Raw genomic sequence first — 17,343 nt, forward strand, 5'->3', positions numbered from 1 at the left:
AAACTATAGCTCGTCATGCAAAAAAAAAGCCCCCACAGAAAAAAAAAAAAAAAAAAAAAGGAAAAATAAAAAAAGGCTTGGGACATTGAAAGAATCCCCCCCCCCCCCTCCCCACAATTGGGTTATTGTGCAAAAGTGGAAAAACCTAAAAATGTTGGTATTATTGTAATCGTAGCGACCCGCAGAAGAAAATGTATCATGTCCTTCTATGCAATAGAATTTACGCTGTACAAAAAAAAAAAAAAAATCCACCTAAAATATCGTTGTATACTTTGGGCCAAAATAAGCCGTGTCCTTGAGAGGTTAAGAGTCTGCTCAGCGTGGATTCGCTCAGGTGTGGAGATACCTAGGATGTGAGTGAGGAGGCTTATAAGGCCATCCACGCTTCTCTGGGAAATATATGAAAATAAGGAAGATGGAACAATACCTCTGCAGCGCCACCTATAGGTGTCTTCACACACCTTCTTGCTGCGGTGCTCTGTGAGGGCTTATTTTTTCCGAGACAAGCTGTAGTTTCTATTGCTACCGTTTTGGGGTACATACAGCTTTTTGATCACTTTTATAAGCATTTTGCCTCAGTTTTTTAGGGGTTTTTTTTAATGCTTTTTGCAGTGCAGGGTAAAAAGTGTTCAACTTATTGTACGCGTCGTTACAGATATGACGATATCAAATATGTGGGATTTCAATTGTTAAAAAAAAATGTTATGCTAATATTGGAAAACGTACAAAAGAGTTTTTTTTAATTTTTCTTTACATAATTTTTTTTTTTTATGTCCCTGTAGGGGACTTGTACAACAGCAGATTTACTCGCTATGATAAAGCATTGCACGACTTCTGTCCTGCTCTTCCTTATCGCTTGTATTAGTGATCATAGGCACTGGCAATGCAGGACGCCATGTTTTTAGGTGTTCCCATAGAGAATAATGGGAGAGACTGTCCAAAAACTGCACATACTGTGATTTATCTATTTCATAGCATTACTATGACAGAAAAAGCGCCCAAGTAAATACACCCACTGCAAATAAAGGGTTGTATTTCCATTAGTGCTTTGTACAACTTGTAATGCACAAAGCTTGTGTGAGAGCAATGGTCATGTCAATACGGCCTTAGGGTTAGGAGGAATAAGTGGTATAACTAATGACCAGTGGGGAGGAGGGAAGGGCGGAGGGCGATAAACATCATGTAACCATGAGACCTCAGAGATCCAGTAGAGCAGTCGGTGTTCAAAGCAGCCCGCTGCACAAGGCCTCACTTACATCTTTAAGCTTTCTGATTTGCACACTGATAGAAGTCATGCGGGTCTGTCTCGTGACTTCGTTCCTCGGGGCCTTATTATAATGCAGGCGTTTAATAACTAGTTTGAATAAACCGGTAAAGCCTCGTTTAGACAACTATTATTGCTCAAAAAATCTTTTGAGCGATTTTTGAGTATTAATCGTTGTGTGCCTTTTTACTACAGTGCGAGGTGATCGCTCAAACGTTCACACTGCGCTCCGAATGGAGGACGCAGAAGACAAGCGAGGTGGCCCCGCTTGTCTTCTGCATCAAGCTGTTCCCTGCTCGGAGCGCCCGGCTGTTATACAGCCGAGCGGGGGATGCAGAACACAGCTAGACCGCTCTGTTCTTCATACCCCGCCTGTGTTCAAAGAGTGGGATACAGCTGAAACAATAGTATCAGCTGTATCCCGCTGTGAATTCCTGATAAGGCTGATCGTTCTCTTTCAGCATGCTGAAAGATCAGCGATGAGTTAACGAAAACTGCACGATGCAAGTGCAGTTAGACACAACGTTTATCACTCAAAAGCCAGCTTTGAGCGATTTTTGAGCGAAAATCATTGTCTAAAAGATGGCTTTAGTGCGGTGCCAGCTGTGAAGCATAAAAGCCAACCAGACATTTCAATGCTGAAGAATACAATGTGATATCTGAAATACAAAACACTTGAATCTTTTGTCTTTGTCCTGTTTGTAAAGGAGGGCTGGATGGCAGCCTGTGCAGTCTGTTCTATCACCCCCACCCTCATCTTGTACCAAATACTACCAACATACCGTGTACAAATACACCATATAGTGTCCCATCACCACAATTAAACAATGGAATATATCCGTGCATTTCCATAGGTTAGGATCCTTTTGCATGGAGTGAAATATCGCCTTGATGAGTGAACAATGGCCGTGTTTGCTATAAAATGCCATCAGCTTACACACGCAGATAATGGTTTCTTTTTTCAGCATTCACTGGAGTTTTGCTCTTTTAGGGGACCATGTAAGTGACTGGGAACGACTCAACGATCACGTCTTACACACAGTGACTTGTGTTTATATGTTGTATATAAACAAATTGATGATCGTTCAGCTGTTGCCCCTGATTACACTGAACAATTATTATTCAGATTCCATGATCCAACGAGTTTTCTTTTTAGGCTGCCTGTCCACGAGCGAGATGTCATAGCGAAATCCGTGGTGATAAATCGCTGGGGAAATCACATTACACACTTTCCATAGGATAACGATGAAAAGCACAGGCTGACGTCCACGAGTGGAGAATCATAGTGATTCTCGGCTCGTGTGATTAATATAGCGGCATGCCGTGATTCTCCAAGGTAAGCCTATCAGTTAGATAGGCTCATCGCGGAGACCTGTCAGTTCTCCACCCCCCACCCCCACCCCTCTCGCGTAGACAGGCGGCCTTAAGGATAATAATTTCACGTAAAAGGGCCCTAAAGGTACTAAGAATGTGATCTTGTGCAGACTCCATGGGCCTGGGCTTTCAGGAGTGGTTTTGCCCCTTTCTTTTAGGACAGATGTACCTTGTAACAACTGCACACGCCTCAGGCCAGCCCTATGTAAAATGAGCATTTTCATTATACATATTGAATTGTGTGCACCTTACATTTATGTGGCCATCAACATGTAGACCCGAAAAAACAAAAAACCTGCAAGGGTGTATTCACACATGGCAGACAGACACAGAAAATCTGCAGCTTTTGCAATAGCAGCAATCTGGAGGAGATTTTGAACATCTCTTCCTCACACGGTGGAAGAAATCTGCACTAAATCAGTGTGAATATTGACCTGCAGTGCGGAATTTAAATCTGCAGCATGTCAATATCAGCAGTGGATTTGGTGCAGAAAACCTGTGGATTGCTGCCATAGACTTCAATGGAGCAGCCAAAATCCACAGCAAGTCGAGTACTACACCAGTAGCTGCAGATTTGGAGAGTCTTTCCACCGAAAATACACAGATCATCTACAACAAAATATACAACAGTAGCCACAGATTTTCCATGTAGAAAATCCACCCCGCGTGAACATGGCCGAGAGTGTTCACAGGAGTCAGGAATGTCGCGGAGTTCACTCCTTCAGATGAAAAATACACAAATGTGAATATACCCTAAAATGGAAAGCAATGTGGGGAAATGCTGTATAACTGCGGGTTGACTGTCAATCACATGGATGGGAATAAAGAAAAATATATATATCTTAATTTGCAAAATGTATTTTTCTATAAATCTTCGACAATTGTAGAATTTGCTGCGATTCATTCCTTATTAACCAATTCAAAGCCATTTGTAGAATTATGTTTTTATTGATTGTGCATCACTTCCAGATGTTCTACTCCTTTCTTCTACATTCACAGAACTTTTAAGAAACCAAATTTTACAAAGAATCATTTTATAAATATATGTACAGTTTGTTGAACCTATACAGACTCCGCCTCTTTTTTATACACAGACCCCGCCTCTTTATGAACACGCCATATATTACACATTCAGGGTTTCGCCTTTCTTTTCCTGCACAGTCTTCCCTGGAAAGGCGCTGGACCTACTTCTTGAGTCTTCTGGGCCTCTTCACTAGCAGGACAGTTGATGGTGGGGCTTTTCTTCTGAGTCTCTGCCGCTTCCTGCTGAGCGCTCCTTTTGCTACCTCCTTCTAGTCCTAATACAAGGGCTTGTGTATCAATCATGGCCAGCTCTTCATCAGTAACAAACCCTTCTTCTAGTTTACTTGGGGTACAAGAGTCGGTGTTTAGACTGGTCTTTGTACATGGACTATCTTCTTTATGTAAACTCCGAGGAGGCCGAAATGCCCTTTGTAGTGAAGGAGAAGGTAATGTCCCCATGGGAGTTAGAGGAGCGGGGGATGGTATTCGACCAAGATAATCCAGCCCTTTCATCTTCTTGCACGTCTTTGGGTCAGTGAGAATACTTGTGCTCAAAACAGTGTTACTACGGTCAGGTGTCGCCATCAGTTTCAGCATCTTGGGGGTATTGATCTAAATGTAAAAATGAGATTAAAGCAAAACCATTACGTATAAAGATCTAACAGATCTGCAAATCTTTGTGTCACCCACATACACACTGCCAACACATATAAACTCCAAAATGAGTGAGGGGGTTAGATGGCCACAGCCCCCAAGTGCTGGAGCAAGAAGTAGTAGTTTTTTTTTTTTACCTTTTCATGATGCTCCCTTGTCCAGGTAACATTCTGCAGTTCCGGTATTCCCACTTTCAAAAACTCATAACCATTTTACCAGTGACATATCTTAAAGGGGTTGACCCGAGGCAGCAAGTGGGGTTATACACTTCTGTATGGCCATATTAATGCACTTTGTAATGTACATTGTGCATTAATTATGAGCCATACAGAAGTTATCAGAAGTTTTTCACTTACCTGCTCCGTTGCTAGCGTCCTCGTTTCCATGGAGCCGTCTAATTTTCAGCGTCTAATCGCCAAATTAAGACGCGCTTGCGCAGTCCGGGTCTTCTTCTTTTCTCAATGGGGCTCCGTGTAGCTCCGCCCCGTCACGTGCCGATTCCAGCCAATCAGGAGGCTGGAATCGGCAATGGACCGCACAGAAGCCCTGCGGTCCACCGAGGGAGAAGATCCCGGCGGCCATCTTCACCAGGTAAGTAAGAAGTCACCGGAGCGCGGGGATTCACTGTCCGGTGTTCTTTTTTAACCCCTGCATCGGGGTTGTCTCACGCCGAACCGGGGGGGGGGTGTTGAAAAAAAAAAAAAAAAAAACGTTTCGGCACGGGACAACCCCTTTAACAAACAAGTGCCAAAGGCAAAAAAATAGCCTGATGGCGATACCCTTCCAAAAGGGAAGGATATAAAATTATATACTTAACTGACATATATGCACTCAAAACAGACAAAGACACTTTAAAATTGAGGAATAGGTAGCTGAACTAAATCCTTACCAAGTCCATAAATGAACTAAATATATATTGCTAGGCAGGCTGTGAGGGCAATTGTCTTTAGCCAGTAGTATATTCACACAGTTACATCATTTCCCCAAACACTACATACTGTTGGCAACCAATAATGGGATGCACAGGGTGTCAGTTAATAGAGGCGCTATATAAGCAGCCGAATTATTACCTTCCAGTGAACTGCTATCCTGACTATACATTAATCACTGTTGTGACAGAGGCTGGAGATGTCAGAGAGGTCTCTGTCAAACCAAAAGACTGCCTCAACGCCTAGGTATAATCATTTTTGGCATAGTAGAGCCATCCCGCACCCCATCCAAAGAAACATATAACACATGCCTTCTCAACATGTTTCACAGGCTTTATCAAGGAAGCTCAGATAGGCTATAGTGAAGGCAGTGCTGCACTGACAGCTTTTTTTTATAGAGAGTGGGTGGGATCATTAGATGTCTAGCCAATGTGAGGCCATGTCTATGCAGGACCAATAAACAGTGGTTTTATAATGAATGACAGCTCAGGAGTAATCTACCCAACAGGATATAGTAACAATGTGTGTCATATTGAGTGCGGTCGCTGGTGCAGGACCAGGTAAAACAAGGTAAGGTGTGTGTGTGTTCTCCCCTCTGCCCATGCGCCTGACGCCACACAGAAAAAGGCAGACACAGCCACATCATTGCTGTGACCACCGACATTCCTAATAGAACCATGGCTCAGTGGTCCTGCATAGCCTCACATTGGCTAGAAATCTAATGATCCCATGGAGGCGGTCCGCGTGGAATCCACAGCAAAATAGAGCATGCTATGATTTTTCCTTTGCTTGCAGAATACGCAATTTGTATCCACAAATCTGAGCGAAAAATCACCAATACAGGCTTTAAAAATGTCCGCATTTTGCCACGGACGCAGATAGCGAATCCGCCCGCGTGAGCCCAGCCTAAATCTAGCATCAGCATAATTGATCTGAGAATAAAGCGATCATGTAGTTTTTGCTACAACCTGTATGCTATAAGAAGAACCTCCCAAAAATAGCAGGATTACTTTTACCCCATTTCATCCCTTTTAGAATGTTTTTAAAGAAGTTTTTCAGCATGTTATATGGTACGTTAAATGGTACCACTGAAAAACAGAACTGCCGCAAAAAACTAGGCCCTCATACAGCGATGCCGATGGAAAAATCAAAAAAAAAAAGTTATGATTTTTTTGAAAGTGGGAAAAACTGAAAGGTTAAACTAAAAATTGGCCGTGTGCTCAAGAGATTAAAAGAGCGGAATGACAAATAATATTGCACTAAAAACGTACTAGAGATGTGCTGGTTTTGGTAAAACAGCAAGCAAATTAATCACGCCATTGCACCAATTTGATACATGTCAAGATTTCCACCATTGTCGCCACTACTATTGCTCCACCAGTGATCACTTGGAGGCGCCAGCGGACCTGCAGCAAAGAACTTGCAGTAGCCATAGTGACAGCAGCATCTTTCGGTATTATAGTGTGCCATTTTAGGGGGTTTTTTATGTGCCAGGAAACTTTTGAACACCTTTATATGCTATTCATATAAATGGAGGCTTGTCAGTGAGAAACGTCACCTCTTCATCAGACTGTATTCGATGTTCTTCAGTACAATTACCGGCTTATTTCTGAGATTAACTATTTATTTGTGTTGCATGAAAAAAACCTTCAATGTCAAACAAAAATCGAACTTACCGAAGATTTGCTTGCAGCAGCGACATGAGAGCGCAGCTCCAGAAAGGACACTCTTTCCTGTGGATTTCGTGTTTGTAGAATGTTCATCAGTTTATTTTCTATTTCTCTGCAAAATTCTGGAACGTACTGAAGGTACAGGAAATCCTTTGGTTAATTTATAGTTCTCTTCTGCGCTAACACAAAATGCACATGGCCTGTAGTGTAAGGTGAGCGGGCCGTGTGCCGTAGGGTCTTCACGTCAACAGAGAAGCTTTTTCTGTTAAGGAGTATTCCCACTGCGGATATTTATGGCATAGCCCCAGGCAATGCTGTAAAGATGTGGGTTCCACCAGTAGGCCTACACCCATCACTAGAATGGAGGGCCCTCAATCCCATTCCAACTCCGTGACCATTGGAGTACATGAAGAGCCAAAGTGACTGTTCTACGTGGTTTCCATAATTCTGGGAGATACGTAAACAGCAAGTTCGGTTGTTTCCGTAATTCCGGGCACCAATAGCCACGGAGATGAACTGGGACAGGGTTGGGGATGTGACCAAGTAGTGATGAGATGACGGTATCCTGTGGCGTCTCCTAGATCAGGGCATCATTCTGCTCCTGGACAGTATATACTGATAGCACTACTTGGTGGTGTCGGATGCATTGATACAGGATGTTCTCAATTGGATTCAGGTCTGGGGAATGCTAGGGCCAGTCAATAGTATGAATGCCTTCAACACCCAAGAACTGCCTACACCCTCTGGCCACAGGAGGCCAAGCACTGTCCTGCATCAGGAGGAACCCAGGGCCCATGGCACCAGCATAAGGTCTATCAATAACGCTAAAGATCTCACCCTGGTATCTAACAGCAGTCAGGGTATTGCTGGCTATCAGACAGCATAATGATCACCAGTGGCGTCTCCAGACCCATTGACCTCTGTCACAAGTACTCAGTGTGAACAAATTCTGATGGTCTCTGGTGAATACCATTGGCACTGCATGGTGCTGGGATGTGAGTACAGGTCCCACTACAGCACGTCAAGCCCTCCATAGATAGTTTGGGCAGTAAACCTCCTTTAATGTGGATCAAGCTGGTTAACGGGGTTTTCCAGGTAAAAAAAATACTATTGATGACAATGATGGGTCATCAATAGTTGATCGGCTGAGTTCTACCACTCAGGACCCCGGCTGAGCAGCTGATAGGGTGCCTGCTTTCAGCGCTGCTACACACAGGGGGGGGCGGAGCAGCAGCAGCTTCCACTCTGCACCCTTATATATTGGAGCACTGACAGCTGATCGGCTCCGGGTCATGAACGGTAGACCCCAGCCAATTATCTATTGATGACCTATCCTGAGGATAGTTTATCAGTAGTATTTGCCTGGAAAACCCCTTTATATCCTATGTACACAGCACAAATAAAGGGATTTCTGATACTGTACTGGTTCCTTTAGATCTCCGCTTGTAGTTACCTGTATGGACTGACGAAGCTTCTGTATAGCCTTTTGTAGATGCTGCTCTTTGGGATTTGCTGCACTAAAGGACATTTCTCCAGCAAATACTACAGGAACTCCAGAGATGTACTCCGACCTCCAGCGAAGGTTAGCAGCAGCGATGAAGCCGCACGGTCTGGTGAGCTCTTCCAGGGCCAGCTGGCCCAGATCTGTATTAAACTTCAGTGCCATAACATTACACATTTCATCTGACAAATACACCAGCGGAGCAGCACCTAAAAAATGGTCAAAAGTTGTATTTGTAAATAGAATTACACAGATTGATCACATGGTAAAACTTAACTTCTTAATATTTTCCACTTTAGAGTGAACTTTGGAAAACATTATGGAGAATTTCAAGAAATATAAAAAGGCAGAAAGGCGGCGGAAGGGTTTTTACACTGCATCCATGGTTGCATTCACATGTGATCATACCTGGTTTTTGTTGGGTGGAGATGATCAGTCCCACCACATCCACCTCTCCATAGTCCGCTGTGAAGTGAGGCTCCAGGAACTGACTGAACTCTGTCACTTGTCTCTCAGTGTAAATCTGCTGGAGGATATGCTGTAGGGGCTGACAACATTCAGCAGTGAACATATGTAATATATATAACCCCGCCAGCAATGGCTCATCTCTCAGCCCCCCTCACCTGCAGTTGCTGGAACTGCGTCTTCTTGGTAGCGGTCAGCTGCACCGCCGCCGCGTCACATTTTCCTTTTGACTGGGAAGCTGCAAGCTGATAGATCTTGAAACGTCCCCCTTCCTTTAGCAAGGATACAACATCGGGTAACGGCCGCCATATGTTTAATGTGTAGGCTGTAGAAGGGATAGAACATACAGACCTCACAATATTAATGTGTCACCCAGAGCACCCAAGTTTATGACGAGCGGTCTGCACTGTTCACTCATTTACATAATGCAAGGGTATGTACATCACATCTAAGCGGGCATAAACGTATCAAGGGGGTAAAATCATCTATTGGGGACACTTTAACCCTTTCCAATACAATTTGTATCCTGGTTTTCCTAGGGAGCTTACTCTTTTTCTACTGTTATACAAGGGCGCTATCTGATGGCTAAAGCCAGTACTGCATGAGGTGACACGTTGGATAGGCTCCGACAGCAGAGAGGCTGGCAATATACAGTAAGAGAACCCCGACGGACGTCTTCCAACATCGGAGCTGTGCAGCCTTAAAGGGGTTGTCCCGCGCCGAAACGGGTTTTTTTTTTTTTCAACCCCCCCCCCCCCCGTTCGGCGCGAGACAACCCCGATGCAGGGAAGTAAAGAAAGTTTACCGGAGCGCTTACCTTAATCCCCGCGCTCCGGTGACTTCAATACTTACCGCTGAAGATGGCCGCCGGGATCCTCTGTCTTCGTGGACCGCAGCTCTTCTGTGCGGTCCACTGCCGATTCCAGCCTCCTGATTGGCTGGAATCGGCACGTGACGGGGCGGAGCTACACGGAGCCGCTCTCTGGCACGAGCGGCTCCATAGAAGACTGCTGAAGACCCGGACTGCGCAAGCGCGGCTAATTTGGCCATCGGAGGCCAAAAATTAGTCGGCACCATGGAGACGAGGACGCCAGCAACGGAGCAGGTAAGTAAAAAACTTTTTATAACTTCTGTATGGCTCATAATTAATGCACAATGTATATTACAAAGTGCATTATTATGGCCATGCAGAAGTGTATAGACCCACTTGCTGCCGCGGGACAACCCCTTTAAATCTTAATGTCTTCAGAGGTCAGACAGTGGATGGGAAAGGGTTAAAGGGGGTGTCTTGTTACTGGACAACATTCCCCTGATAGCTGCAACTGCATTAACCCCTTTAGGACCAGATTGTTTTGTACCTAAAGGACCAGACACTTTTTAGGGATTTTACCCATGTGATGGTTTTACTTCCCTAATTTTTTTCTTCAGCATCCAAATTATTTTTGCTGTTTTTAATATATCTTTTTTTGACTGACTTTTCCCCCATTTTTTTAGTTTTATTGGGGGTAAAAAAATGTTTTCGTTTTTAAATATTTACAGTTTTTTTTAAAATGAGTAAATTTACACTAAAATAATGTACAGGAATGGGTTCCTCATTTCCTTTCAGATGATTTGATATTATTTATTTTGTTATGTAATTTTTTAAACTCATTTTTGTAAGTATTTTTTTTGCCATACATGTTCCCCACTACTTAGTATACAAGTTGAGCACTATTTACCTTGGAAAGGAGAAGGCAGAAGCGGTTAAAAACTGCTTCTCCCTTCTCCTCCGGGCTCTCAGCTGTGACTAACAGCTGACAACCGACTTGTTCCTGCTTTAATCCCGCCCTGTACATCTGCAATCGGCTGGGATTAAAGCCTTAAGGGGTTAAAACAAAAGGAGCAGTACGTGCCTGTCCTCTGCAGCAGAGCTCCAGCACAGCAGGCCCAACATCCACCAGGTGTTTGTTGTGCAAGATGTCATCACAGGAAGTCAGGTGACCACTGCAGCCAATCAGAGGCTGCAGCATTACCAGACGTTCTCCTGACATCAGCATTCACATCCAGGGTGCCGTAACGCCAGAAGTTCAAAATGGTGACCCTGCAGTATCTGATTGGCTGTAGGACTCACCTGACGTCTTCTGACAATATTTTTCACAACGAACGGTGGTGCTACAGCTCTGAATCCCCACTGTAGAGGACTGGTAAGTACTGATGTTTTTGGCATTTTAACGCAGTTGCAGCTATCATGGGAACATTGTCCGGTAACTGGACAACCTCTTTAACCCTTTCCAATCCACTGTCTGACTCTTCCTACATTCTGATTGAAGCTTGTATAGCTCCAATGTCAGAAGACGTCCGGCAGGGTATTCTTACTGTCTATTGCCAACCACTCGACTGTCGGAGCCTCTCTGACGCACACACACACTGACTTTAGTCAGCAGATGGCACCATTGTATAACAGCAAAAAGAGAAAGCCTTTTAGGTAACCCTGAATCCAAAATTGGATTTGTTATGGGAATTAATCATATTCCTGAAGATTTCACTGGTTTGCTCCAGATTGGTAATGAGAAACTTCATGCATAAATATATGTATTTGAACTCACGGATACTCCCCGCGAGCCCCCATACCCTTCTACTTTATTGAAAGGAAGTACAATACAGTTATACTTGAATATGACGCACCAATTACACGCATACCCCTCCCATCATCATAACAACTTATGATTGGCCTAGTATGTAACGACACTGATGATTAACATATGTTTACGCTCCAGGTGTATGTTGCTATGTGAACACGTAATTCCTATATACCCAAGATTAGACTTTATTAATATTCCAATCTGGGATGAGATAAGGAGCAGCCCTCCTTTTATGAGCGGTGGGCATCACAAGTCTTTCTCATAAGAAACACATCTGTAGACCTTGTTAAGACTTGGGAACTTGTGTGTAGGAGTGTATTGCACATACTAGCACAAGAATGCAGCGCACACACACAGGGTCCAGTATTGAACCAGTTAACCATTTCACTACTAGCTATTTTCTATGAAGGTGGATATATGAATATATTTGCATTGGTGGATTTAAGAAACACATTTATATTTTTATTACTACAACAGATTGGAAAGGGTTAAAATAAGTAAGGAGTAAAGAGTCGCTGCAAAAGGGGGTACCATTTGAATGACTGGCATGTAATATTTCATCTTCACAGCTTGGCTTCTGGAGGATAAATGTATGGTGGACTGGAGCTCCTTTTGATCGCCAGATCAACTTCAATACAGAAATGCACTGTGATGAGACAACCCTCTAGTCCTCATTTCACAGCTGCGATGGGAATACACCTCCATATGAGGCAGCTGGGAGTACAGAGCAGTACTACGTCCTTTCCGTATCTCCCATAGAAATGAATGGGAGTTACATAAACCATGTAGCACAGAGAGCTTTGTTGTTTCCGTAAGTAGGGAGCTGTGGAAACAGCGTAGATTGCTGGGCTGCACGGTTTATGTAACTACTTCTATGGGAGTTATGGAAACAGCTCAGCACAGCCCTGCTTGGTTCTTTCCATTGGTTATTCAATCAGACTTTTATGGGAATAGCCCTTAAATTGGGCATCCTGAAATTCATATAATCAGTTTCTGGGGGAAAAATATTACAAGATAGTCGGGAAGTTCAAAAAAACATTGTAAAACAAAATCATGGGAGTGAAAACAGACCTGAGGCCGAGTCCTGGTCTTTGTAATCCACAATCCGCATCTTCCACACCGGAGTGACATCCCTCCGCGCACCGCTGCCAGCTTCCTGTTCAGAGGACTCAACGGCTTTCCTGAACTCCGCCTGGATCTCAGCGTGCCGCTTATCATTTAGTAACTGTCTGTGATGATTCAGGGCCCTCAGCTGATCACTACTTAGGCACGACTGCGAAAGTGGAAACATTAGTAATTCAGCAAGTGCTGCAGAACAGTTTCATCAGTCAAGGTCCATTATATAAGGTGGGTCAGTCACTAATAGACTGTTTGTGTTGTGCCCACACCCAAGGGGCTGCTGGGAAAAATGGCACCAAAAATTGAATGGAGTTTTTGTCTGATGGTTCTTTTACACAGTCTGATTAGCGAGCCTAAGAGTTCCTCTGAACACTCGTTCACCTGACAATCGGGCTGTGTAAAGGGATCAACAGTCGGCCAATGAACGAGCAAACACTTGTTTGTCCGCCGATCGGCTCGTTTAGGCAAGCATGAGTATGCCCGCTGACCAACAGTACATCTCCCTGCGTGTACAGCTGGTCTATGGGGACAAACAACTGTGTTAGCGATCGTCTGTCCCTTTAAGACTATTCTCAGCCAGTGTAAAAACAAATGGAACAAGCATGTCGATATGCCTCTGTAGGAAAGTTCCAACATCTGCAACTGTACAGGCATACAAAGACTTGTGTCACCTATAGGCTGCCATGTTACTGCCACCCCCAGTAGTGAGAGGGAGACTGAATGGAGCGCTCCATTCACTTTCAGTGGAGCTGCGGAGATAGCTGAGTGACACCCGCTCAAATATCTCCTTCAGCCCCATTGAAATGAATGGAGCACCGACAGCGTATATGCTGCTAGCGCTCCCTTCATGCCGACATCACTGCAGGGGGGAAGGGGGGGGGGGTGAGAGAAACAACCCTCATAGTGACAGGCACAACAGATTGGGGTCCCGTTTAAGAAATTGGCGAGGGTTTCAGCTGTGAGACTGCCGCCAAATCAGCAAGTTATCCCTTATCCTATGTAAATTGCAATCTTGGTACAACCACTGTAGGGCGCATTCAAACGACCGTATATCGGCTGGGTTTTCACGCCCAGCCGATATATGGCGTCCTTCTCTGCAGGGGGAGGAGGCTAGAAGAGTGCACTGAGCTCCCGCCCCCTCTCCGCCCCTCAACACTATTTGCAGTGGGAGGGGGCAGAGCTACGTCCCTGAACTTAGCCCCACCCCCGCCCATTGCAAATAGTGGCGAGGGGTGGGAACTCCATGCACTGCTCCAAGCTCTTCCAGCCTTTTCCCCCTGCAGAGAGGGACGCCGTATATCAGGCAGGCGTAAAAACCCAGCCGCTATACGGTCGTCTGAAGACGCCCTTAAGGCCAGGCGCATACTTGCCAAATGCGAGAGTTACACCCAAGAGATTCGGGAGCAACTCACATCAGACACCACACAGACCCCCTGTCCGTGTGCTGATACACGGATGGCCCACACATTGACATGCATTTGCATACACTAAATCTCCACATGAAAAATGGCAGTGCGCAGAGCCCCACAGGCTACAATGGATCTCTGTGCCGTGAATTAGCATGGACAGCACATCGACTCAAATGTGCCCGTATGCCGGAGGCCCAAGGCTTTCTTCACACGTGGTGGATTTTGATGTGGATCCACAGCAAATTTAACCCTTTCAATTGAAGGGGTGACGTCTGCTGCAGATCCGCATCAATATCCACAGCAAATGGTGTGGATTTGTCCACTGCAGTAAATCCGCCATATGTGAATGCATCCGACAGGTATATTTATACACCGATTTGTTGCTGAAAATCAGTTCTAGTCACCTAAATGGGGCTGGCAAGAATCCACACACAAATAACCCCATTTAGATGTCTAGAACGTCTGATACAGATCTGAGGTGCAGCTCAGCTTCTCTACTACTGAAGTAACAAGGAGGCAGGATTCACTTAGAATTGCCAGCCATCATCTCAGGACAGATGGCTCTCAGTAACAGTCCTGCCGCCGAGCTCCTGACAGGGCTATTAAATGGTTGAAAGAAAGAGGCCATACTTACTGCTAGGAGGGCGGCACAAAATACCACTTCCCGGGAGAAACTGGAATTTATAGCGCCATTCACTTCTAGTCCCTTTCATTTTTACAGTCTTCCTCGCAGCCGCCATTATAACTCATACCTCGAGGTAGCCGGGGTCAGACTCATTCTGCAGGGCTTCGCAGAGCTCGGCACCATCCTGAAGCGCGCGGATCTGTGGTTCACTTAAAGACTGATGTCTTGGTCTTCTTTTAGCAGAGCAAGCTACAAAATCGTATACATGTGTATTAGCTGCGTTATTGTAACAAGCGGTTAAGTGGTAACATTCTGATATATTGTAACCGTGGGACTGTCAGTCATTATGTACAGATGTGGCACCAAACCAATCATGGATTCCAATAAACACCAAATCTTCATGTAGAAACGGATCACAGTTCTGTTATTAAATAGATCAAAATACATTTAGGCCGCCTGTCCACCGAGCATTGCAGTTTAACGCAAGCGGATTTCTGCCGTGGGAGAACACTTAAAATCACCATGATTTTCCGCGATTAACCTGTCATTATGATAGGTTCATCGCAGAATGCCGTGTTTTTTTATACACGAGTGGAAAATTGCGTCGGATTTCTGCTCGTGTTCATCGGGCTGCGTTTTCCATAGTTATCCAATGAAGTACGCTTCATGCGTTACCTGCGTACGGATTATCGCCGCAGATAACGCAATGAAGAATCGCCCGTGGACAGGAGGCCTTAACCCATTAAGGATGCGCCTATTGTGGCTCTTAAGGATGCAGCAAATTTTTCCGTCAGTTTAATTGTAACAGTTTGATTGTTTTTTGCAGAACGGGTTCTATGTTTTAATTAAACCATTTTGTGGTATGTAATGAATCCTACATTACCTTTTTCAAGGGAAATAAGCCAGGCGGCCATTGCTACACCTCCAGCTGCCATAGTAACCCATCAGCACCAAGCAATCATGTTGCATGGGTAGCAATGGACTTTCTGATGGCACGCCCTACCTCTGTAAAACTACTTAGTTGCCACCGTCGCTATTGAGCCTTACATCTAAGAGGTTAAACAGTCAGGTTCAGAGCCATCTCTGATCTGGGCTGTTAAAGCAATTATAAGTGATCGTACAAGCACACCTCCTGTGCCATATCACTGCAAAGTAGTATTATGGCAGTTCAAATTAAGTGCATTGCTGCTACGACGTAATACAGTGTTTCTCCAAAAATAAGACAGGCTCTTATTTAAATTTTTGCTACAAAAGATGCGCTAGGGCTTATTTTCAGGGGATGTCTTATTTTGGTCAGCCAAGTCACTTAGCCATCAGGCTTGGTCCAGGATCTTCCCGCTGCTCTCCAGCCATCGCTTAGTGTAGGCGGGATTTATGAATCCCTAACCAGGAAGTGATCTGGTGTGGACGGCCAAGTACTGCGTTGGGGCTCTGGTGAGCAGCAGGAAGGACCTGGACTGAGCCTACTGTGTAAGTGACTCGGTTGACCTGCATGAAAAGCGCAGTAAAAATGCAGCAATTGCGTTTTTACGCCCTTTTTCACACACCTAATGCATTCCTATTGACTTTATTTATGAACTGTAACTAGGGCTTATTTTCAGGGTAAGTTCTATATTTCAAGCCTTCCCAAAAATCCTGAAAAATCATGCTAGAGCTTTTTTTTCGAGGGAAACATGGTAGTACATTGCAGGTTAGGAAGGGATTAGTAGGGTTGTTTTACAAAGACAACTACTGCCGAAATGCCCTATTGGGTCATAAGACATCACAGAAGGGGGTCCCTCGGCACAAGACTGCCCTTTATGAGCCAATCGCACTCAAAGTCTGGTAGATTTGAGCAATTGATATGTCTTACATGGTCAGCTGCTCACTTGAACGGTGGCCATATAATATTACCATCAGTCATATATTTCCCTGCAGGGGTGTGTAGTACTGCTCCTGCTGCTTCCATCCAGAATGGTATTGTCATTGTGAAAGGGTCTCTTTTCGTATGTAATAAGTGTATGTAGGTTTGGCATTGGCAAACCCTAGTAATAGGTGGGATTTTGGGAAGTTGTAAAGAGGCTCAACACCAGGAAAAAGCGGAACTAAATGACCATTGTCCTCTCTGTGTACTGCGTCCGCTCAGAAAACGATGGCTTACATAATACCCATCTCGGTAAAAACTCATCAACTAGATGTGCAGCCATTCTTCAGTTGTGATCACATAACATATACCAATGGATGAAAACAAAAGCTTATTTCCTGCTTCTAGTAGAACTTCCTACCTTGCCGCTTTTCATAGTCTTCCTGAATTTTGACAAATAAGACCTCTAGACTCTTCTGTTGCCTCAAGCAGTGTCTTTCCGCCTCCCTTTCTTCGGCACGCTCATTGCGAAACACATATGTCCCATTGCCCATTTTTTCCATCCACTGTGTGAAAAGACAGATATTTGTGTATTTCAAAATGGTCTCAAAACCGAATTTATCAGGCTTTCTTCAATGTGTGTTTTAAGAAAGCACTGATCTAGAAGGGTCAGCGATGGGAAACCTGACTGAGGTTCAGCGCTTTCTGGCATCTCCTTTTAATTTATGAAATGTCGATGAGCAGGTCTTTGTGATGGTGGAGAACAATCACCGATTATTATACAGCTAGGAACTCCAGCAAGGTCTGGAAATTATCCAGGAAATTACTTTTTTTTTTTTAGTAAAG

The 17,343-nt window shown here is 44.5% G+C and overlaps 1 protein-coding gene across 1 annotated transcript in view; it reads right to left on the reverse strand.

The window, feature by feature from the left end:
* Positions 1–3,585: 3,585 nt before the first annotated feature.
* The window catches only part of BRCA2 (BRCA2 DNA repair associated), a 50,869-nt gene continuing 37,111 nt past the window's right edge, over positions 3,586–17,343 (reverse strand). Inside the window, exons 19-26 of the mRNA XM_066582950.1 lie at positions 16,919–17,063; positions 14,782–14,903; positions 12,573–12,774; positions 9,039–9,205; positions 8,824–8,962; positions 8,368–8,624; positions 6,921–7,046; positions 3,586–4,273 (exon numbers count right to left, since the gene is read on the reverse strand). Coding sequence (XP_066439047.1) covers positions 3,770–4,273; positions 6,921–7,046; positions 8,368–8,624; positions 8,824–8,962; positions 9,039–9,205; positions 12,573–12,774; positions 14,782–14,903; positions 16,919–17,063 — 1,662 coding nt within the window. The 3' untranslated portion in view covers positions 3,586–3,769. The remainder of the gene's footprint in view (positions 4,274–6,920; positions 7,047–8,367; positions 8,625–8,823; positions 8,963–9,038; positions 9,206–12,572; positions 12,775–14,781; positions 14,904–16,918; positions 17,064–17,343) is intronic.

The sequence above is a fragment of the Eleutherodactylus coqui genome, chromosome 1 (genome assembly GCF_035609145.1).
Source record: "Eleutherodactylus coqui strain aEleCoq1 chromosome 1, aEleCoq1.hap1, whole genome shotgun sequence".
In the NCBI taxonomy this organism is placed as follows: domain Eukaryota; kingdom Metazoa; phylum Chordata; class Amphibia; order Anura; family Eleutherodactylidae; genus Eleutherodactylus; species Eleutherodactylus coqui.